Source organism: Scylla paramamosain, chromosome 35 (genome assembly GCF_035594125.1).
Source record: "Scylla paramamosain isolate STU-SP2022 chromosome 35, ASM3559412v1, whole genome shotgun sequence".
In the NCBI taxonomy this organism is placed as follows: domain Eukaryota; kingdom Metazoa; phylum Arthropoda; class Malacostraca; order Decapoda; family Portunidae; genus Scylla; species Scylla paramamosain.
This window is the reverse complement of record NC_087185.1, coordinates 15,451,664-15,476,461: the sequence shown is the minus strand read 5'-3', so window position 1 is coordinate 15,476,461 and position 24,798 is coordinate 15,451,664. Positions and strand designations below refer to the sequence as shown.

Here is a 24,798-nt window from a genome sequence, read left to right as displayed (position 1 = left end):
AACAAATACTTTTCAAGCAACCCTCTTTAACCATGTGAGAAGTGATTTGTACTCATGCTTTGCTAGAGGAGTTTCTTATTCTCACAAACTCATCTCTGATATCCTAAAAAATCAATGCCACAGAAAATGAGATCTTTAAGAGAAAATCACAAGCTTCTTAAGAACAAAGAAACATCAATGATATAATCAAATTGTACTGTTTGAATCTATGCTCAAAATCAGCATAAAAAGCATTGCTAAAGTAATTCCTCAACACAGTAATCAAAATCATAAATGCTATAGCCAGATTTATATAAAATTTTAAAAATGACATTAATATCTGGGGAAAACAAATTTGATTATTATAGCAGGTTTATGAAGAGCACTGTGGTCCAGCTGTGCCTTTTGAAAGTGGCATTCTAAAGGAAAAATTATTTCCAAGGATGATTAATATAGAGACTTGAAATGTACATTTTGTTGACTTTGGAATATCTAACACTAACATTTAATATATCAATAATGCAATGAAATTTCACTTCTGTTTGCACAATTCCTAAACACTATGAACTCTACAAGTCTCTATTTAGCTTATTTAAAAACATTTCAAGTTTGCCACTGTATAGGAAATAATATGAAGCAAATGTTACAATCAAACTCAAAGCAAACTGCACTATTCTGCTGGCAACAACTGAAATGAACAGACTTCCACATCAAGATAAACACAAGGAGGACAAGGCCACGGCGGATGTCTGTCTCCTTGTCCCGGTGGCTCAGAGCGGCTGCCTTACCTTCTTAGTGATGGACGTTGACTTCTCCTGTGGTGGGATTGCCATGTTGGAGAAAGGCACCTCCATGGAGTACTTGATGGAGTGCAGCAGCTGCACTACCACGTTGCTCACATTCTTGAAGGACAGTTTCCTGCGGTGCGTTGATCCTAAGGCTGACCGCACCTGGAGAGTGTTGAACAGGAGGGGCTGCAGTGTTGAAGGGTGCAGCAGTGGAGCAGCAGCCCAACGCACCACCAAGTTGATGTGTGGAGGTAAAGACAGTGGAGGTGGAGGGACGAGGGAAGGGAGGGACAGAGAGAGTGGAGAGTGGAGCAGGAGGATGTGGATCCTCACAGCACCACACACCACCTTCCTCCCTCCCTCACAACCCCTCCACCACCACAGAGAAACAAGAAGACTGGTTAGTTATGGGATAGACACAGAAGCTCTACAAGCAAAGTGCTTTCACAACTTTAAGCTACTTATGCACCCAAATGTACAAGTAGTTACAGGCTAATCTTTGGGTCACATTGAAAAGAGGTGGACACACTTGTCTAGAGCAATGACTGGGCAAAGCTAGATGAAAGACAACCTCTAAATATAAGTTTCTTTTAAATAATAATTTAATTCTGAACAAGATGAAGCCTTCAATTATAAATTCAAAACTTAATTTTCAAAGTATTATATTTTTATGAACTAGACAAGTCTCTCAACTTAGCTTAGCCTTTATCCTATGAAAGAAATGAAGCTCTACTGAAAGAATCTCAAAAGACATATCTATGCTTAAGAATACATCATTAATTCATAAATATAGATATAATCACCACAGCTTGGCATATCCCCATCTGCATATATCTAGCATGTATATATGCACTGATATACATGATCCAAAACAGTCTCTTTGGAGACATCCCATAAAACTGTCATGCACTCTATCACTAACCAAAAGCTTATACAGTATTCAGAATGGACTTGTTTGTATATTGTCTCCATGCATGTACGATATACCTCAATAAGCTCTTTAATTACAGCTTCTACTGGTGAAGTATATTGTGTGAGGGACACAGTAAAACCCTCAGCTACCTAATCAGGGAAATTGATCACTCTAGCCCTTCTCTCAAGCTCAAGAATGTAGGAAAACAAAACAAAACTTATGCATTAAAAAAAAAAAAAAAAAAAAAAAAAAAAAAAAAAAAAAAAACATAAATTATTATTGAACAGGCAACCAGCAGATTGTTATAGCAAGATTGAGTGTATTAATGCCATGCTAACATTTAAATAATCTTTTACTTCTGTGTGGTGTGTTATTGCTTTGTTATTTTTTGCTGTTAAGATCATAAAGCATGTTAATTATTAATATATTAATGCATACTAGTTGTTGTTAGTATTTACATCAGGCTGACAGGAAAAGAGAGACAGAAAACTTATGAAAATCAAAAGGAGAGAAAATGAAAGTGTGGAGCAAAAAAAACATAATAAAATACAAACCAAATAAGAGCAGGACAGCCATCATGGAATGGTTGTCAAAGAAATATTTCTGCCCACCACGCAGACAATCAGTTTTAGTATAATGATCAAGAAAATCACCTATTGGTAAAAAAAAAAAAAAAATAAATAAATAAATAAAAATAATAAAATAAATAAATAAATAAATAAATAAATAAATAAAATAAAATAAAATAAAATAAATAAACAAAACTGGTGGGAGGAAAAAAATAAAATAAAATAAATATAAATAAAAAATAGTAATAAATAAAATGAAACAAATAAATAAATAAGACATAACATCTATGATATGAAACGTAATGTCTGTTATATCAGAAATTAATTATAAGTAAATTTTTAGCTTTGAAACTTGTGTGTAATTATGTATGGTGATTATCCTTGACAGCAGTACGTGTCCTCTGCAACACAACACTACATCAAGATTGGTGGAGGAAGCATTTAGGCACATATACGTATTTGTACTCATTAACAACGGTGACTCCATTACTACTTCAAACATCTACTTATGACAGCCGATGCATCATTCCACTGACACTGACGGTCTGTTGTGTCATCATTTGTCTGAAGGGGGTCTGTCCCTTGACACACACACACACACACACACACACACACACACACACACACACACACACACACACGCATGCACACGCATACACAGTTCAAGTAAGAGTACAAAAGACCTAATCACAATACTTAAGTTAAATACCTGAAAGAAATAGAGAAGTTCTCCTAATACAAGAACAAGGAGAGACTAGGTACTGTATTTAAAATGGACATGAAAAGTTGAGAAGGGAAGGACTATTCAATGATAAAAGCTGTACAGCTTCTTCCACAGACATATAAATACCTGGAATGGACTAAGAGGTCACAGAAACAAGGAGTATAGATCTGACAGAAGGAAAGCTTGACATAGCATAGATACAGAGAAAGAATTATAGGAATGTAGCTCAGAACTTTATAATATGACTAGGTAAATTTCTCTCTCTCTCTCTCTCTCTCTCTCTCTCTCTCTCTCTCTCTCTCTCTCTCTCTCTCTCACCGTACTTACTTCCTCTAGTCATGTGTACATAAAGGCACAAGAGCCTTCAGTTACTCTTCGTCACAACAACTGACTTTTATAATAAACTCCTGCATGAAATTACTCAACAGAATGTTTCGACTCTCGACATATTAATGATGAACACAAAAAGAAAAAAAAGTGCAAAACAAAGTTAGATTAAATTAAGAGGTAAAAGTTCCCATGTCTAAACAAAAAATAATTCTTTTATAGCAATGTCTCAGCATTTCTACAGTCACTCAAAACAAACAAGTTCAATCTATGACTACGAGAAGTTAGGATCGCTGTTAAAGGCAACTTAAAATAAAAAGCAAATTATATATCCCTGAAAAAACAAATATATAAAATTAGATGCAAATTAAGAAAGCCACTACATTTCGACAGAGCTTAAAGAACTTACAAAATATAAATTAATTAGCAGTTAGATTTAATAAAAGCAGATGTAGCGTATTATTTAATGGATCTAGTTTCCTCCTAATAGTTTTAAAAGCTTTGCATCTCATGTGGATAAAGTTTTCACAATAACTTTGTAGGTAAACCAAATACATCATATATTTTTCATTATCATAATCTTAGTCCCTACAAAAATAGATCAACTGAAATCAACAAAAATAGTCTCCCTTGTACAAGCAATGGACAAGAAGCTACATCATGTACAGTTATGGGCACTAGATGCTAATAAATCATACATAAAAGGCAACTAAAACTGCACGTAATATAATGGCAACTAAAACTCATTCCGTTTCTTTTACCTCCCGGGCAAACACCAGTCTGAGCGCCCCACAGCACCACAGGAGGCACGTACCTTTCGGCGGCGCGGGGGAGGAATGATAAAGTAGGAGGTGACATTGTGGTCCCTCAGGTACTGGGAGCGCAGGTGTCCGTCCCCCGGCTCCACCTCATACTCATTCCCCAGGCAGTCCAGCGTTGCCTGTGTGATGTGCACTCGCCTGTGGGGGATGTGTCATCATAAGAGGCATGTGTCAGAGTCCTGCTGTCCTGTCTTGGTGTTTACTTTCATTCAGTCTGGTTCTAATTGTTGGTGAGCTGGTTTCCAAAGAGTCAACTTCCTTACGAACTAGTAATTACTATTTGGTGATTTATTTATTATCTGTACAAATACTTATTCCCTTGTACTTCCATTACCTTTAATCAAAAGATAAATATATATTCTAAATATTTTTCTAGTCCACTTATTGCTTTGAAACAATATATGTGGGCCTCTTCTTTCTCCCAGTTTCTCTAATATTTTTATTCATCCAATGTCTAGAGGTCTCTCTCTCTGCTTTAGACTTGGCAACAATCTGGTTGTTAATTTTTCTATCCTTTGTAATGGTCCTTTTTTTTTTTTTCAAGTTCTAATCATATCATATCAAAAGTACCACATGTTCATGCAGCACATCTTTATCCACAAAATTAAATAAGTGATTGTGTGGTAAGGTATTCTTAAGCAAGAAGCTGTTACCCTAAATTACACAGTGGCCTATCTAATTTGTGTGCTGTACTGTGCATCTGCTAAACACCGAGTTACATTACATAGCACCCACTATTAAAGTCAACACACCCTGGCTCCAAAATACACATTATATGGTATTTTAAGGAAGAAGCTGCTATCCTGTACTACACAGAGGCATATCAAATTTGTGTAATGTCCTGTATACAGTGGCATATCAAATTTGTGTAATGTCCTGTACTACACAGTGGCATATCAAATTTGTGCAATGTCCTGTATATCTATTAAACACTGGGTCACACGGCTCTCTATCAAAACCAACACACCCTGGCTCCCCTCCCGCCTCCATCATGTTAGCCATCGTCACGTCGTTGGACCACACGTCGTACTGCCACTTGCGCAGGCCCAGCACGCCGCACAGCACCCGCCCTGTGTGGATGCCAACCCTCATGTTGAGCTGGACGTCTGTCGCGTCAACCACAGAGCTGCCGAGACATGTTGAGAATGTTTTTTTTTTTTTTTTTTTTTTTTTTTATGTAGGAGGGACACTGGCCAAGGGCAACAAAAATCAAATAAAAAAAATGCCCACTGAAGTGCCAGTCCCATAAAAGGGTCCAAAGTGGTAGTCAAAAATTGATGAATAAGTGTCTTGAAACCTCCCTCTTGAAGGAATTCAAGTCATAGGAAGGTGGAAATACAGAAGCAGGCAGGGAGTTCTAGAGTTTACCAGAGAAAGGGATGAATGATTGAGAATACTGGTTAACTCTTGCGTTAGAGAAGTGGACAGGATAGGGGTGAGAGAAAGAAGAAAGTCTTGTGCAGCGAGGCCGCAGGAGGAGGGGAGGCATGCAGTTAGCAAGATCAGAAGAGCAGTTAGCATGAAAATACCGGTAGAAGACAGCTAGAGATGCAACATTGCAGCGATGAGAGAGAGGCTGAAGACAGTCAGTTAGAGGAGAGGAGTTGATGAGATGAAAAGCTCTTGATTCCACCCAGTCTAGAAGAGCAGTATGAGTGGAACCCCCCCAGACAAGTGAAGCATACTCCATACATGGATGGATAAGGCCCTTGTACAGAGTTAGCAGCTGGGGGGGTGAGAAAAACTGGCAGAGACATCTCAGAACGCCTAACTTCATAGAAGCTGTTTAGCTAGAGATGAGATGTGAAGTTTCCAGTTCAGATTATAAGTAAAGGACAGACTGAGGATGTTCAGTGTAGAAGAGGGAGACAGATGAGTGTCATTAAAGAAGAGGGGATAGTTGTCTGGAAGGTTGTGCTGAGTTGATAGATGGAGGAATTGAGTTTTTGAGGCATTGAACGTTACCAAGTTTGCTCTGCCCCAAGCAGAAATTTTAGAGAGATGAGAAATGATAGAAGGATCAGAAGTCAAGTGTTCTGTGGCTTCCCTGCATGAAATGTTTACTTCCTGAAGGGTTGGACGTCTATGAAAAGACGTGGAAAAGTGCAGGGTGGTATCATCAGCGTAGGAGTGGATAGGACAAGAAGTTTGGTTTAGGAGATCGTTAATGAATAATAAGAAGAGAGTGAGTGACAGGACAGAACCCTGAGGAACACTACTGCTAATAGATTTAGGAGAACAGTGACCATCTACCACAACAGCAATAGAATGGTCAGAAAGGAAACTTGAGATGAAGTTACAGAGAGAAGGATAGAAACCATAGGAGGGTAGTTTGGAAATCAAAGCTTTGTGCCAGACTCTATCAAAAGCTTTTGATATGTCCAAGGCAGTAGCAAAAGTTTCACCAAAATCTCTAAAAGAGGATGACCAAGACTCAGTAAGGAAAGCCAGATCACCAGTAGAGCGGCCTTGACGGAACCCATACTGGTGATCAGATAGAAGGTTGTGAAGTGATAGATGTTTAAGAATCTTCCTGTTGAGGATATATTTTAAAAACTTTAGATAGGCAGGAAATTAAAGCAATAGGACGGTAGTTTGAGGGATTAGAATGGTTACCCTTTTTAGGAACAGGCTGAATGTAGGCAAACTTCCAGCAAGAAGGAAAGGTAGATGTTGACAGACAGAGCTGAAAGAGTTTGACTAGGCAAGGTGCAAGCACGGAGGCACAGTTTCGGAGAACAATAGGAGGGTCCCAATCAGGTCCATAAGCCTTCCAAGAATTTAGGCCAGCAAGGGCATGGAAAACATCATTGCGAAGAATTCTAATAGGTAGCATGAAGTAGTCAGAGGGTGGAAGAGAGGGAGGAACAAGCCCAGAATCATTCAAGGTAGAGTTTTTAGCAAAGGTTTGAGCAAAGAGTTCAGCTTTAGAAATAGATGTGATAGCAGTGGTACCATCTGGTTGAAATAAAGGAGGGAAAGAAGAAGAAGCAAAGTTATTGGAGATATTTTTGACTAGATGCCAGAAGTCACGAGGGGAGTTAGATCTTGAAAGGATTTGACACTTTCTGTTAATGAAGGAATTTTTGGCTAGTTGGAGAACAGACTTGGCATGGTTCTGGGCAGACATATAGAGTGTATGAGATTCTGGTGATGGAAGGCTTAAATACCTTTTGTGGGCCACCTCTCTATCATGTATAGCACGAGAACAAGCTGTGTTAAACCAAGGTTTGGAAGGTTTAGGTCAAGAAAAAGAGTGAGGAATGTATGCCTCCATGCCAGACACTATCACCTCTGTTATGCGCTCAGCACACAAAGACGGGTCTCTGACACGGATGCAGTAGTCATTCCAAGGAAAATCGGCAAAATACCTCCTCAGGTTCCCCCAACTAGCAAAGGCAAAACGCCTAATGGAGAAGAAAGGGTGACAGCATAAGCAGAAGGATTAGAGGTCAGGAAAAGGAGGTCAAGAATGCTGGGTGTATCTCCAAGACGGTCAGGAATACGAGTAGGGTGTTGCACCAGTTGCTCTAGGTCGTGGAGGATAGCAAAGTTGAAGGCTAGTTCACCGGGATGGTCAGTGAAGGGAGAGGAAAGCCAAAGCTGGTGGTGAACATTGAAGTCTCAAAGAATGGAGATCTCTACAAAAGGGAAGTTAAGTAGTCAAAGAATTTCTTATAGTCAGAGGAGTTAGGTGAGAGGTATACAGCACAGATAAATTTAGTTTGAGAGTGACTCTGTAGTCGTAGCCAGATGGTGGAAAACTCGGAAGATTCAAAAGCGTGGGCACGAGAGAAGGTGAATCAAGTTATCCAAATTCACACAGTATACACGAGTACAATCTTCAGCCTCAACACATGATTGACAGGCCATACTCACGCTATGGCATCTATCATGTCCAGCCCCATCTCCACAGCACAGCGAGCATGGTCACTCCTTGGCTCGGGCAGGCCAGACACACAGTAGTAGCAGTCGCCAAGGATCTTGATGCGTAAACAGTGGTTATCCTGAGAGAGAAAAGGTTGTTTATTCTTCACTGTTCAGGAAAGTTCATGTTTATGTTAGCTAATGTAAGAATGTGAGTGCATAAGAAAATAAGGGTAGCTGTAGGAACCTTTCAGACCTACATGTGGCAATTCCTGCATGAAACACACTTAGCCCTTGAGACCTGAGGATATCTTGCCTTAATCATGGGCTTTGTGTATTTTATTTGCCAAGTTTTGTAATTTTCATGTCTTTATATTGCACTAATCCACACACAACATACACTAACACATTAAAAATTGCAAAGATGCATATTTTTACAATGTCCCATGCATTCCTCACATATTTTTCACTACAGAGGCAGTTACAATATCCTACATCTCCTCACTTCAAAATTCAAACAAAACCTTCAATATTCATAGCATGTGAAATATCTCATCTTGAGCTTAGTTAACCCATCAGTGCAGAATACAGGTGCTGCTCTTGCAGAAGGAGACAGTAAGTCAGGGCACCACTCACATCAGCAAGCTGGTCAAACCGTCCGAAGAGTTCGTTGAGGAGTCGAATGAGTTCCTGAGCTGTGCACTGAGACGCCAGCACTGTGAAGCCTACAATGTCTGCAAACACCATGCTGAAATATTGTAGAAGTTTGTCATCACCAGTAAACACTATCTATAAACACCATACTGAGATAATGTACAAGTTTGCCATCACCACTAAACATTATCTGCAAACACCATGCTGAAATATTGCACAGGTTTGTCATCACCAGTAAACACTATCTATAAACACCATAATGAGATAATGTACAAGTATGCCATCACCAGTAAACATTATCTGCAAACACCATGCTGAAATACTGCACAGGTTTGTCATCACCAGTAAACATTATCTATAACACCATACTGAAATACTGTACAAGGTCAACACCAGTAAACATCATCTTTAAGCATCTACTGAAATACTGTAAAAGTTTGTCATGACCCGTAAACATTATCTGTACTGCATTAGTTGATAAATCTGTCTTTGGCACAATGCTAATGTGGTGTGTTCTTCTTAGCCAAGTCACTATCACCTTTAATATCTCTCTCAGCATTTTTGCTACTAAAGTAACTGTTTTACACAATATAAACACTTTTCTATCATACAACAAGGTTAAAAACAATACAATACTAATTTAATCAAGAGACAAATCAGCACTGGGAGATATAAAAATGACACACAATAAAGTAAGAAACAATAAAAATTTTAGTTGAATATAATTTACTGCCTAATCTTCACTTTGAGTTTATTCTTAATATGAAAAGATCCACAACCAAATGTCATAAAGCGATACTAAGGTAGTTAATTTTTCCCCTAGGACTATACACAGCCACAAACGAATCTACAAAGAGGAGAGTAAAGGCAGTGACATTTAATTTTTCCCCAACACCCACTGGCTCATCTGAAAACAATTTATGTCCCGTAAATATAAGTGAGTGTGTAAATCAGGAGGCCCAGACCTACATAAGCTGCTGTGACAAAGTGCTGAGAGATTGCCAGGGACATGCATTAAACAAAGAGCAAGTGACACAGCAGACAGAGGAAAACCACAAGCTGTAACGATTTGTTTGATCTCAATTTCTGGTGATTTTTCTCAAGAAGATTTAGGGCAAGACTGGCAGTATATATACATATATATAAAAAAGGGCTGCCTGATGTTTATGATGTGTGATGGTGGCAGTGAGGGAATGGTAGTAATGGTGATGGCAGTGATGAGTTGGCACTATTCCTACTGTCTCAGCAGGTCATCTCTCAATCTTATATAGCATCCCAGTCATTCCTCAAGCACTTAAATGGCTACGCATTAATTACATCACATACTTGGCTCTGCTAGATCCTATTAATTTAAATCAAACCATATTGTTTTTCATGACTAAAATATCCTGTCCTTCATGTGTCAGTCATCTCTAATCTGATTAAATTAAAGTAAGTGAGGCAGATAAGGCCAGTGGGTGTCCATCACAAGCATGGCAGGTGCAGTGCGTCACCAGAACACCTGACAGAGGGACTGGAGGCTCACCTGACAACACCTGACTGAGGAACAGACTGGAAGCTCACCTGACAGAGGGATAGACTGGAGGCTCACCCGACAACACCTGACAGGGACTGGAGGCTCACCTGACGTTTTCATGTCGCTGGATGTAGATCTTGTGGAACTGTCGCTCCACTGGCTTGATGATGTCTGCCTTCATCTCCATGGCCACATGCTGGGGCAGCACAGACAACAGCAATCGTTCCTGGGGGAGGAAGTTTGATGTATCTTCCAGAAGTTCATGAAAGATACTGAATCCATAATAGTACAGACTTCAGTAAGCACTCCTGGGAAAGAAAATGTGGTGCATCCCTCTGCAGTTCATAAGAATTACTATATTCATTATACATCAATATACCATTACCATAAAATTCATTAAAGTCCATTAAATGATGTGTAGCCCTAGGACATCTTTATAAGACCACACACATAGAAGAAAAATGTAAAAATCCCTAATTGGCAGCAGTTCATTAAAATGACTAAATCCATAACACATCTATGTACCATTAGCACAAAGTTTATAAAATCCAGCGAAGACCTAAGACATCTATAAAAGATCATAATATATTTAAGTATATAAGGAGAAAAAAATAAATAAATAAAAGTCCCTCATACATTATACACACCATTGGCACAGAGTCCTTACAAAAAACACCTGACCTAAAATACAACTATATTTACATCAGTGACAGTCTTCCTACATTTCCATTTATTTTTTTTTTATTTTTTCGCATGCTTGGCAGTTGGCACCCGCATTTGAAAGGTGGTGTTGTAATGGTGACACTTGGCACTGAACTACTCACAGCTGTCACTCAGCCACTCTGGGTCACAAGCCACATGCGTCCCTACCGTGATACCCCTTATGCACTCACAAAAAGACCATCAAAATAGCATTGGCGCACGTGCGGAGCGGGTGGGCAGCGGGGCAGCGGGCGGCGGAGCAAGCCACGCCATTCTCTCGTCTGATAATCGTGAGTGGCTGAATTAATCTTTTCACTGCTTGAATTAATCTTTTCACTGCTATTTGGCATGTTTCCTTCATCACAAACTACTCTAAAGCGTTTATATTTTTCTACAGTCACTTTTGAATATAATACTGGCTACTCATTAGATAATCTACTCTTTTCATCCCCTGTATATGCTCTTAACACTTTGACTACCACTTGGTACACCTTTCCATAATTACCAATCACTCTGATACATCTTTCCTTGTTCTACAGCCACATCCAATCTTTGAACTGGGAAGGAACTGCAAAATGTACTTTTTTCATCGCTGTAGATGCTTCTGGTGCTGCTAATTGTTTCGTGTCGCAGTGAAAGGGTTAATAATTCTATACGTTGCCTCTAGCATTGTGAATTGTTACATAACGCATTGAGTGAAGGAGTTTATGGTGAGGCGCCGCGAGGAGTGTGAAGCAAAGCACTCCTAGCGCGAGTAACAGTTTCAAGGACAGTCTTATCCCGCAATCAAGACTCGAGTATGAAGTTGTTAAGGTTGTTGAACTACAAGGGGTTTTCTCTTCCCACTTTCTGCGAGAGAGAGAGAGAGAGAGAGAGAGAGAGAGAGAGAGAGAGAGAGAGAGAGAGAGAGAGAGAGAGATTACGACGTCTCACTCTATCAGACGTAAATTTGCTTCTCTGTAACATTAGATACTTAAGCACTATCTACACCATTACCGTCGCTAGTTATGTATTAATGTAGTTTAATATTTGTCATAACTTCCACTCGTTATCTAAAATAAATAAACATATAATAATAATAATAATAATAATAATAATAATAATAATAATAATAATAATAATAACAGTAGAGACGGTATTTACTTATACAACAATTAAATATACGGTTACTTACCATAGAAGAGAGAGAGAGAGAGAGAGAGAGAGAGAGAGAGAGAGAGAGAGAGAGAGAGAGAGAGAGAGAGAGAGAGAGAGAGAGAGAGAGAGCTAAATCACCGACGCGTCAAACCTTACCAGCTTGTCATTTTCGTCCTCCATTTGCAGTCTGGCGGCGATGCAGTTCCGGGTGTCAAGGAAAGCCTTGCGCTGCCCTGCCTGCATCATCTGCTGCAGCCACACGCCCGCAACATTCACCGCCGCCGCCACCACACTGTTGGCCACCAGCTGTCGAGAGAGGAACGAGAGAAGAGGGTTACTGGAGAAGGAAGAGAAGACGGAGAGTGACAAGAAGAGCTGAGAGGAGGGATGGTGATGGCTGGAAATGTGGAGATCACAGTAATAAATAAAACTACAAACTTCCATATCCTTGAGGCTACACTAACGGTAATAAGATGGAAGGGAAATTGATAAGTAGAAGGTAGGGACTGTACGGAAGGAAGGACCGGGAGAGGCGGAGGGAGGGAAGCAACGGTGAGGGAACGAAGGGAAGGTAGTAAGGCAAGCGGAGAGCAGCTGTGGTGAGTGAAGACGCATAAAGTTAATAGAAAGAAAGAAAGGGAGGGAAGAAAAGGCAAAGGAAAACACGGAGCAAATAAAGTGAGGTGGAAACGTCAATAAAATACGACAGCCTGAAATCTGAACTCGCCAACGAAGAAGAGAACCATCGACCAATTTCCGCTCGCATACATAACGCCCTACACACACACACACACACACACACACACACACAAGGAAAGTTGACAAGGACGTGAAAAATAATAATAATAAAAAATACAGCTTTAAGATCAATAAACTGCATTAACGGAGAAAGTGGCGTGAGGGCAAAACATTTACATAAGCTCAAAGAAATATATAACTTAATATTGAAAGGCGGGACGTGACGAGTTTGACTTAATCCTATATAAAAAAAAAGAAAAAAAAAATACTTCGATAAACACTCACTCACGCGGGGAAAGAAAAAGAAAAGAGGCGAAAAAAAAGAAAAAAATGAAAAACGCATGGATGACGAAGAGGAACGAAAATGAAAGTTTATCCTTCGTAGGAACTCTTCACTTTTCGGCGGGCAGGGAGAGCCGAGAGAGAGTAATCCGGCTCAGCGTGCTCCAGCCGGCGCCTTACCCCTCGCCCTGAGCCGGGAGCCACAAACCCTGCGAGCCTGCGAGTCTGAGCCACGTTGCCTCCCGACATTAAACTTTGCTAACACAGCGGCGGCGGGAGTACATCTTTCCACTTTGAAGCTAAAACCGCCCCTGTGTTCCCGAGGCGAGGGGCGGCGAGCGGTGCTTTCTCAGGAGACGGCGGGGTATTTATAAAGAGGAAGGGACACAAGGAGGAAGAGAGCGGAAGTATAGGGAAAATTAGGCTGCGAGGGAGACGTGAGGCGAAAGTGAGTGGATGGAGGAAAAATGTGATATTGCTGGAGGAGGAAAAGGAAGAGGAGGAGGAGGAGGAGAAGGAAGAGGAGGAGGAGGAGGAGGAGGAGGAGGAGGAGGAGGAGGAGGAGGAGGAGGAGGAGGAGGAGGAGGAGGAGGAGGAGAGGATAGCTGATTAGGAAAGGCGATGGATGTGAGGCAGCTTAAAATAACGAAAAAAAAAAAGATAAACCAGAGAGAGAGAGAGAGAGAGAGAGAGAGAGAGAGAGAGAGAGAGAGAGAGAGAGAGAGAGAGAGAGAGAGAGAGAGAGAGAGAGAGAGACGAAACGAGGCACACGAAGGAATTAGAGATAGGAAGAGAACTTAAATTGGAGGGGATCGGAGATAAGAACGTCGTTAAAAAAATGTTTTCCGTCCTTGCGTTAAAGAAAGGAGAGGTTGGAGGGAGGAAGATAGCGGCCAATTTGATCTGAGAGTAGCGAGGTTCTTTCATCACCAAACTCGATGGGGAACCTGCCGTCAACCCCCAACAGCTTCAAAGTGTTAGCAAATTGACAACGGCGGCGAAGTGATGAAAGACAGGCAGGTTTATATAATACCTCTCAGCGAGGGTTCTTAAGACAGTGATGGTGGTGGTGGTGGTAGTGGTGGTAGTGGTAGTGGAGAAGACTCAAGTAAAGCTATTGGGAGTGAACGAACGATAAAGTGAAAGAAGATATGAAAGAAAATGAGGGTTGTGATGATGCGGTTATGTCTTGTAGTATATACGAAGACTGAAATGAAGCTGATGGGAGCGAAGGAAAGGTATTAAAAGATGGAAGAAAATGAGAAAAATATGAAAGGAAATAGTGATGGTGATGAGATGATGTCACACAAATGAATTTACGAAGAAAGAAAGAAAGAAAGAAAAAAAGTGATGATTGTGTGCATTTGACTGAAGGAAAGAGGGAGATGGGAGTGGAGGCATAAAAAAGCATAAAAAAATAAGAGAGGAAAGTTAAGAAAGCAGTAATAAAGAAAGGAAGGCTTGCAAGGTGAAAGCTAAAATTGAATACGAAAGGAGATGGAGAAAAAAAAAGAGAGAAAAAAAAAAAAAAACACATGAAACCGTTGACACACACACACACACACACACACACACACACACACACACACACACACACACACACACACACACACACACACACACACACACACACACACACAAACATGCGCCTGAAAAAAAAAAAAGAAAAACTTAAACCCTTACATGATTATCAAAATTTGCAACCTTTTTTATTTTTTATATTTTCTCTTCTTTCAAATTACTACCAGGTCTTAGATGTCGAGAGAGAGAGAGAGAGAGAGAGAGAGAGAGAGAGAGAGAGAGAGAGAGAGAGAGAGAGAGAGAGAGAGAGAGAGAGAGAGAGAGAGAGAGAGAGAGAGAGAGAGAGAGAGAGATTCCACGGAAGCTCAACCCAAGTTCGACTAGTATATCTTCACATTTTCACGTCTTTTCTTGCCGTTCGTTGGGTTTTCACTCTCAGAGGTAAGAAGGTGAACAAAGATTTTACTTCTCGTCCCGCCCTCATCTTCTCCTCCTCCTCTTCCTCCTCCTCCATCAAAGGTAAGCAGAAGTTTGGCTTGCACTCCACCAAAACACCTCTTCTTTGCCTCCACCTCCTCCTCGTGCGCCCTCCGCCTCTGCCTCCGCCTTCTTTTCTCGTCTCACATTATTGTTCTCCTGCTCTTCCTCTTCCTACTACTACTGCTACTGCTACTCCTCTTTTACTTCTTCTTCTTCTTCTTCCTCCTCCTCCTCCCAGGGCGCGTCCAAGACAAAGGAAAGTTAAAAATCCATCACTGTAATGGATTTTCGTCTCTCGTTACTCCCACAAGTTCCACCCACGGCGTTCATTCCTCCCACGTACCCTCTTCGTAACTCCAGATTCCTCCCCCCCCCCTCTCTCTCTCTCTCTCTCTCTCTCTCTCTCTCTCTCTCTCTCTCTCTCTCTCTCTCTCTCTCTCTTTCCCTTTTAATGCCTACCACTTCATCCTCCTTTTAAGTTCTTAGTGCTGCTACTGAGATTTAAGATTCTCTCTCTCTCTCTCTCTCTCTCTCTCTCTCTCTCTCTCTCTCTCTCTGTAGCACCTAAACAAACTTGTTGGCTCACTCTTCTATGCAACTCCCGTTCCCTGTCACTGACGCGCACACACACACACACACACACACACACACCTTCGTCAGTCTCTCTCTCTCTCTCTCTCTCTCTCTCTCTCTCTCTCTCTCTCTCTCTCTCTCTCTCTCTCTCTCTTCAGTATTGTAATAGTTGTCGAGGGGGAATGACGTGCCTCGTGCTTTCTCTCTTTTCTCTCTCATTCGTTCCTTTATTACTTTCCCGGTACCATGAGGTGGCTTCTCTCTCTCTCTCTCTCTCTCTCTCTCTCTCTCTCTCTCTCTCTCTCTCTCTCTCTCTCTCTCTCTCTCGGAAAAACTATCGGGTGGAAATCAGGACTAATTGGAGAAACAACCTTCGAAGATAAGATTTTTTTTCCTATACTCTCTCTCTCTCTCTCTCTCTCTCTCTCTCTCTCTCTCTCTCTCTCTCTCTCTCTCTCTCTCTCTCTCTCTCTGCCTGGGGCTAATACTTTCCGCTTCACAGATTCTCCCCCGCATTTCGTCGATCGCCGGAGTGCTCACGAGGGGGCAGGGAGAAACGCCCCCTCCTTCAGCCCCCTCCTGCCCCTCCTTCACTCCCCTCCTGCGCCTCCTTCACTTCCCTCCATCTTCTCAGGCCCTCCTAAACCCTCCCTCCATCATCTCTCCTTTACCGTAACCTTCCCCTCATATCTCTCTCTCTCTCTCTCTCTCTCTCTCTCTCTCTCTCTCTCTCTCTCTCTCTCTCTCTCTCTCTCTCTCTCTCTCTCTCTCTCTCTGTGTGTGTGTGTGTGTGTGTGTGTGTGTGTGTGTGTGTGTGTGTGTTCTGTATGTTTCGATGGCTGCTTCTCTCTCTCTCTCTCTCTCTCTCTCTCTCTCTCTCTCTCTCTCTGAGTGTGTGTGTGTGTGTGTGTGTGTGTGTGTGTGTGTGTGTGTGTGTGTGTGTGTGTGTGTGTGTTCTGTATGTTTCAATGGCTGCTTCTCTCTCTCTCTCTCTCTCTCTCTCTCTCTCTCTCTCTCTCTCTCTCTCTCTCTCTCTCTCTCTCTCTCATCATTAAAATTCTGCTTAGTTTGAAATATCTGAAAGTGGATGGAGACAAGATGCAAATTTTTACCTTTGAATATGAAAAATGAAATCCTCGCTTTCCATTATCATGACAGAATGGAAAATGAACTTCGACTTGGATAGAATTCTAATAATATTCCTTTTAAAAATCAAGTGTAGGATAAAAATATATATATCTGTGGAGTATAAATAATAATAATAATAATAATAATAATAATAATAATAATAATAATAATAATAAAAATATAAGAATAGATGCATTTTTATCGTGACTCGAATGCACTGGGTCTGGGTCTGGGTCTGGGTCCGTGCGTCCGTCCGTTCGTCAGTTGTTGTTTATCGTGACGTCAGGAGTTACGTCACGGGCGCGGCTGACCAATGGCGTGCCTTTGTTCTGCGTCAGTTCTATATTTACTTACTTTCATGGTGCCCTGTCGTGCCCTTTTCACCAACACCACCACCACGACCACCACCACCACCACTACCACTTCCATCATCACCTCATTGCTGTTACCGCTACACTGCTCTCTCTCTCTCTCTCTCTCTCTCTCTCTCTCTCTCTCTCTCTCTCTCTCTCTCTCTCTCTCTCTCTCTCATTTTTCCAAAGCAGTTCCATTTTTCGTTTCCTTATTCACAATTATCTCTAGTATCTTTTTTCTCTCCCTCCTCATTACCTCTCCTCTTGGCGTCACTTCCTTCTCCTCCTCTTTACTCGACTATTCCCTCTTCGCCTCTCCTTCCTTCCCTCTTCCTCTCTCCCCTTCTCATCGGCAGGACACAGCGTTAAATGGTCGAGGTTCGGGAGATGGGATCGTTAACACAGAGGTAGAATCATAGGAATGTCCTCATTAACGGGGCGGAGAGAAGGGAGGGAGAATGGAGGGAGAGGGGAGGCCGTGGGATGGAGCGAGGAAGGAGGAAGGTTAGCAGGACGGAAGGAGAGGGTGGAAGGAGGAGGAGGAGGAGGAGGAGGAGGAGGAGGAGGAGGAGGAGGAGGAGGAGGAGGAGGAGGAGGAGGAGGAAAGGGGAAAATGTGTTGAGTGAGATTATACGTAAAGAGTGGCGTTGTTTTGACACTGCAGCCTAGAAGGGGAAGGGGGTGGGGTGGTGGTGGTGGTGGTGGTGGTGGTGGTGGTGGTGCCAGCCTGGGTTTGGGAGGATAAGAGAGACTTCAGGAACTGCATATGTCTGACGGAATGATGGAGTGAGGGGGAGAGATCAGGGAGAACCAAGAGGGCGGGGGAGCCAAGGAGGGGGAGGCAGGGAGGAGGCGCAAGCTCAGGGACTTCGTTTCGTGGGAACATCGACCCGCTTACGTCATCAATCCCCCCACAAGAGCGACATCGCCCGCGGGATCCCTCCGGGCGGGCGTGGGGTGTGCAGGCGCGGGAAGCCCTCCACGCTGCCCGTGAGGCCTGCACGCCACCCAGCGTGGCCCGTGCAGGCCTGGGGTGGGGACAGCGGGCACAAGAAAACCTGCCGGCTTCGTGACACTCACCTGTTGCCAGTGCAGCGGCGCGAAGGGCGTGGCCAGGGTGGCGGCGAGGGCCACCTGGCAGGAGGGCAGCACCACGCCGTAGGCCAGGGCGATGGGCGTGGACACCGGCGTGAGGGCGTACACGAGGAAGGCGATGAAGGCAGCCTGCCACACGCCCTGGCCTGCCGAGGCGTACACCTGCCAGCCGATCCAGCTCCAGCCCGCGGGCAGCGGCAGGGCGAGGGCCACCAGCACGGCGCCCAGGCCCAGCAGCAGGTAGCAGGTGGGCATCAGGTAGGAGTGGCGCATCACCCTGGAGTTGAGGAGCACGAGCAGGGCGGCCAGCACCAGGGACAGCACCAGCAGCGTGATGGGCGTGGGGGCGGCCGCCTGGGCGTAGGCGACGTGCAGCGCCGCCAGCAGCAGGCATAGTAGCAGCATGAGCGCGGAGGCCGCCGCCACGCTGGCCTGCTGCAGCTTGAGCGTGTAGCGGCGGTACAGCTCCTCTAACTCGTCATTCTCGAAGCGGTGCTTGTGGCAGAGCCGCGAGAAGGCCACCTTGCGGTGCGGGGTCATGGCCTTCACACTGTGGTCCATCGTGGCCGCCGCGCCTCACCACCGGCTCCCAGCACCCCGCCCCTGTGCCGCGCGCCCGAACATCACCTGCAACACAACACACGGCTGTCAACACTGGTTCACAACACTCTGTAACTTTACAACTGCTGCTACTGCTGCTGTTGCACTACAATAATATTGATGATAACACAAAGTAATGTTTGTATTAGAGTTATTACAGTAATCAGAAGAAGAAGACGGGTAAGCAGTGAGTTTAACTATGCCACGCCTGCCCGCCTGCAGCAAGACCACCACAGAGGCCGCCATCAGCCAGTAACATCGTGTTGTTGCTTTCCTCGCCCCATCCCCTCATTCCCACCAACCACTTCCGGCACCACAGGAGGAGGAGGAGGAGGAGGAGAAGGAGGAGGAGGAGGAGGAGGAGGAGGAGGAGGAGGAGGAGGAGGAGGAGGAGGAGCCAACAAGGAGCAATTAAAGACTCGCAGGCCACGCAGGGCACGACTTTTCCCGCGACCTCCCCTCTCACCCTCCTCCCTGACACACACACACACACACACACACACACACACACACACACACACACACACACACACACACACACACTCCATTACTGCACTTTACGGATCACGTGGGGTTATCCGTCCTCCCTCCCTCTCCTGCCATCATCACCATCAACAGGCTCCAGCATTCCCCTGCAGGATAACGCTTCCCCACTCCTCTCTCAGCTGCACGTCTATTCCAAGTCACCCCAGTACTACGTATCTCACTTTATCTCTCACCTTTTCCAGTTCGTTCTCCGTTTGTCTGTCTTTTATCGTGTCTAGTTTACTATCATTATCTAACTGTTCATCTGTTATTATTATGATTATTATTATTATTATTATTATTATTATTATTATTATTATTATTATTATTATTTATCTATTTTTGAGCATGAACTATCCTGTCTTGTCTATTTCACTTTTTTTTGTTCATCTATTTATTATCATTATGATCTTTATTTATTTATCCATTTATTTATTTATTTTTTTTAGGATGTCTTCAACTTTCGCCAACACTCAAATATATGATAGTTTCTCCTTGTACCTCAATCTTCACGCTAATCATTATTTGTCTTCATTCCCTTCGCGTATTCTGAAGTTTTCGTTTTCTTCACAAGACTCCAAAGTTTCCGCATCACGCGTCAGAACCCAAAGAATACAATGACAACAAACATTTCCTCTTAAAACTAGCGAGGAATTACATTTTTCAATACACTTCTATAAAAAAAAAAAAAAAAAAAAAAAAAAAAAAAAAAAAAAAAACCTTATTCATTCTTCTCTAATTCCTCTTTCATCATCTACTGTCACTTATTCTCTATCGTAAGTAGATTGAAACAGTAGATTATGGAGTTGATACATTCCTCCTCCCATGCCACTCTAATATTCATCAGCCTCCTTCATTTCGTCCCTCTAATTCTCCTCCTTCACCATTCCTTCCTCCTTCCTCAACCCCTCGCCTGCAACTGTCCCCGAGGCAACACGAAATGAAATCAAATTCTGTGATTATTAGGCGTTGAGAGAGAGAGAGAGAGAGAGAGAGAGAGAGAGAGAGAGAGAGAGAGAGAGAGAGAGAGAGAGAGAGAGAGAGAGAGAGAGAGAGAGAGAGAGAGAGAGAGAGAGAGAGAGAGAGAGAGAGAGAGAGAGAGAAATAACAGTAGCTGAAGAAAATTAAGTACGTTAAGTGTATATGAAATTACTGAAGGGGAAAACTTCAAATGAATGAATAACCGTATGAATGAGTAAATGCATAAATGAATAATAAAACAAACAAAATCGACCGTCTGGTGCTCTCTCTCTCTTGTTCTGAGGGAATAAAAGAGTCCCAGAAGGAGGTGTACCCAGCCTCAGACCAACCCAGCCCAGACCACCCCCGCCCAGCCCAGCCCAGCCCAGCCCACCCCAGCACAGCTCAGCCCAGCCCTCCTCCCACGCGCGCCAGTGTTCTGAGCCCTATGCCTCAAGGAACGCCACGACCAGCTCTACTGCTGCTGCTATTTCTACTACTACTACTACTACTACTACTACTACTACTACTACTGTTGCTGGTATTACTACTGTTGCTGCTACTATTATTGTTCTTACTACTACTACTACTACTACTACTACATATATATACTACTGTTGCTACTTCTACTATTATTACTATAGCGACTAATACTACGACTACTAATGTTAATACTATTGCTACTACTTATAATATTCTAACCTCAAAAAGGAAAAACGATACGGAGGAACAACATCAACAACAACAATAAATACTAACACACAAACCAAGGAAAAAAAATAAATAGGTAAACAAACACCACCATCACCACTTGAAAACATGACGTCACCAGCCTGATGATGACGTCACAAAAGGAAGCAGAGGGCGTCACGGGGTGCATGGAGGTAATGACCCGCGGACCATCACCTCCTGGACCTCACCTGCCGGACACACCTGAGCCTCCCTCCTTGTCCCCAATGCCTCTTGAAAACGACGCTAAGTTTCCTCCGGTTTAGTAAGTCAATGGAAATAATAATGGTAAAAATAATGGTGATAATAAATGATGTACTGTGAAACCTTGCCAGACTGCTATTAATTATTATTTTTTTAATGTAAGAAAGGCACTAGCCAAGGACAATAAAGTGTAAAAAAAAAAAGCAATGAGGTCCAGCTTACCAGAAAAAATAAATAAATGAATGATTGAGAATACTGGTTAACTCTTGTATTAGGGAGGAGGACAGAAAAAAAAAGAATGAATGAGAATATTGGTTAACTCTTGTATTAGAAAGGTGGACAGAAAAAAGAAAAATGGTTGAGAATACTGGTTAACTCTTGTATTAGGGAGGTGGATTGAGAAAGGAATAAATGGTTCAGAATACTGGTTTACTCTTGTATTTGGGAGGTGAATAGAAAAAAAAAGAATGATTGAGAATACTGGTTAACCCTTAGAAAAAATAAATAAATAAATAAAATAATGGTTGATAATACTGGTTGACTCTTGCATTAGGGAGGTGGACAGAAGAATAACGCGTGATTTTCCACTTGAATTTTTCCACTCCTAGCCAAATTTCCCTTAATCCTTTCACTGCTACACGATTTCTCCAAGTAACTTAACACTTTTCCGCCACAAATTTGTTTTAGAGCCTTTTTATTATTTTACTTAGTTCTGTTGCCTGAGAAAAAGAAAATAATCCCCTATTCTCTTTTTTATTTATTTATTTATTTATTTATTTATTTATTTATTTATTTATTTTGTAACCCTACAAATATTTTTTTACACTACTGAACGAGAACAAAGAATTATCATAACAGTGAATGGACTGAATCACGTGTACAAGTTTTTACATACTACTTTCTTTCTTTCTTTCTCTTTTTTTTTTTTTGTACTTAATAGTTGTGTAGCATAGGAAATACATGAAAAACCTATTCGTGTGTGTGTGTGTGTGTGTGTGTGTGTGTGTGTGTGTGTGTGTGTGTGTGTGTGTGTGTGTGTGTGTGTGTGTGTGTGTGTGTGTGTGTGTGTGTGTGTGTGTGTGTGTCCAATCTAATATTTGATTACATTCCTCTGAATATCTTAATGTAAGAAGGATAACCACAGCAGCGAAAGAGTTAACGAGGCTGAGGTGTGAGGAGGAGGAGGAGGAGGAGGAGGAGGAGGAGGAGGAGGAGGAGGAGGAGGAGGAGGAGGAGGAGGAGGAGGAGGAGGAGGGGTCAAAATAGCGTCCCTCTTGGCTACCACCGTCGCCTGAGATTGAATTCCAATAGTCGTTCCTTTTGTCACCAAAGCTCCATTCCCTCCCTGCGCTTCCCCCCTCCATCCTCCCCCTGCTCCGTCCCTTCCCTATCCCAGCCTTATCCCCTTCGCTATCCCACCCCTGTCCCTTCCCCCTTCCTCATCCAGTCTCCGCCCCGTCAGAGCTCTTATACATCGTGCGATTTCTATTCTCATTCACAACTGGGAGAAAGAAAATGTTCGCTATGTAGATTTTTCTTTTCCCTTTCTTAGTCTTGCTTTTCTTCGTCATACAATAGAGGAGAAAAGATATCGCTGGTCATTTTTTTTTTTTCCTGTCATGTTTTTTTTTTTTTTCTTCCTTTCCTCATCTAACCGACAGCGAGCGAGAGAGAGAGAGAGAGAGAGAGAGAGAGAGAGAGAGAGAGAGAGAGAGAGAGAGAGAGAGAGAGAGAGAGAGAGAGAGAGAGAGTTATATTTTTTTAATTTTTCCTCATACAGTACAGGCAGAAAGACAAATGCTGGCTATGTTTTTCCTCAAGTTTTTTTTCCTCATCCAATGGAAGGAAGGAAAAAAAATGAAAAGGAATCCCCTACATTTTTTTCCTTCTCTTGCTTTTCTTCCTCATACGAGAGGGGGGAAAATAAACACTGGGTATATTTTTTCCCTCACTATTTTTCCCCTCATTTAATACAGGTAGCAGTGAAGTATTCGTATTTTTTTCCCTTATCTGATAGAAAGGAAGGAAAATCTGTTTCTTTCTTTTCCCCCTCATATAATAACAACGAAAGGGAAAACACAGCCCATATAAACTTTTTTTTTCCTTTCTCTTTCCCTCTTCACTTAAATAAATAAATAAATTGATAAATAAACAAAATAATTACCTTGCCATTCTTTCCTGTTTTCCTTTCTCATTTAATGGAGGCGGAAATAAAAGGCTCAGTTTTTTTCCCTTTTCCTTACTTTCTTTTTTTTCATGTAGTATAGACTGAAGAAAAGAGTGACCAGATATACTTTTCCTTCTCATTTCTCTTTCCCATTTAAAGATACATGGAAAAAAAGTTGATTATATGTTTTCCTTCTTTTCTTTTCTTCCCTATATAAGGAAAGAAAGATATACTTTTTCTTCCCATCTTTCTCTTCACTGACTGACACGGGAAAAAAGTTGACTATTTTCCCCCTCGCTTAGTTTCCTTTCTTCCTCTGAGATACAAACAGAAGGAAATGGCTGACAAAATAAACGTTTCCTTCTCATTTTTCCCTTCTCTTTTAATTCACATGGGAAAAAAGTTGACTGTTTTTTCCATCAGTTTTTTCTTCATTCGATACAAGGGAAAAAAAAAAAGAAAAATCCCTCATTTCTTTCCTCTCTCATACTATATTAACTAAAGGGAATACGATGTGTGTCAGGATTTAAGGGAAGTTGCAGGCCTACACGTGGCAGTCCCTTTATGAAACATGCCTACCTACTTCCGCCTATCATCCCCATCCACAAATTTGTCTAATCCTTAAAAGCTCCCTAATGACTCAGCACTAACAACCTGAGGACCAATTCCTTCGTATCTCTTTATTGAACTTAAATTTTTCGAGCTTGAACCCGTTAACTGTTCTATCCTGATTACTGATCCTGTGAATTTTGCTTGCCCTTGTTATTATCCCTATACCACTTAAGGATTTCTATTAGGTCCCTTCTTAACCTACGGATCTCTAAGTAATGTAAATTTAACCCTTTCACTGCTAGACCAATTTTCTTCCTTAATGCCTATAACTTTTTAGGTTCTAGTAAATATTTTCTTTTGTAGTTTTAAAAAGACAAAATTTCCTTCTGTTTTCCCTCTTTTCTCTCCTGTGTCTCCATGCAAACAGTTTTTACAGTGCTAGGAAGGTTAAGGAGCAAAAGGGTTAAAAGCTGCAGTCTCATTTACTAAGGAATATCCATCATCTCTTGTATCTTATTTAGTAACTGTCTGCTTTGAGTGTCTAGGCGAGGGAAAAGGCTGGTGGTGGTGTGTCTTATACTGATCTACCTTTTGTCTCTACGTTTATAAATACCCATCACAGGTGTTCAGTTAGTCAATCAATTTTTCTTATTATTTTTATTACTATTATTATTGTTTAAGAGATGCTTTTCTGTAATAACACGTCTCTCTCTCTCTCTCTCTCTCTCTCTCTCTCTCTCTCTCTCTCTCTCTCTCTCTCTCTCTCTCTCTCGTTCCCCAAGGCGCCCAATTTTTCGGTTTTCATCTTCCAATTTCCTCTCTTTAATTGGTCTTCCTCTCTTCCTATTTCTCGTAACATTATTTTCTGCTTTCCTTGTTTTTCTTCATTTCTTC

The 24,798-nt window shown here is 42.0% G+C and overlaps 1 protein-coding gene across 1 annotated transcript in view; it reads right to left on the bottom strand.

Moving 5' to 3' along the window:
• Positions 1-24,798, bottom strand: part of LOC135090683 (Ca(2+)/calmodulin-responsive adenylate cyclase-like) — a 48,103-nt gene that overhangs the window by 22,028 nt on the left and 1,277 nt on the right. Inside the window, exons 2-9 of the mRNA XM_063987682.1 lie at positions 18,153-18,794; positions 12,154-12,303; positions 10,266-10,384; positions 8,625-8,736; positions 8,001-8,128; positions 5,089-5,247; positions 4,115-4,259; positions 768-929 (exon numbers count right to left, since the gene is read on the bottom strand). Coding sequence (XP_063843752.1) covers positions 768-929; positions 4,115-4,259; positions 5,089-5,247; positions 8,001-8,128; positions 8,625-8,736; positions 10,266-10,384; positions 12,154-12,303; positions 18,153-18,728 — 1,551 coding nt within the window. The 5' untranslated portion in view covers positions 18,729-18,794. The remainder of the gene's footprint in view (positions 1-767; positions 930-4,114; positions 4,260-5,088; positions 5,248-8,000; positions 8,129-8,624; positions 8,737-10,265; positions 10,385-12,153; positions 12,304-18,152; positions 18,795-24,798) is intronic.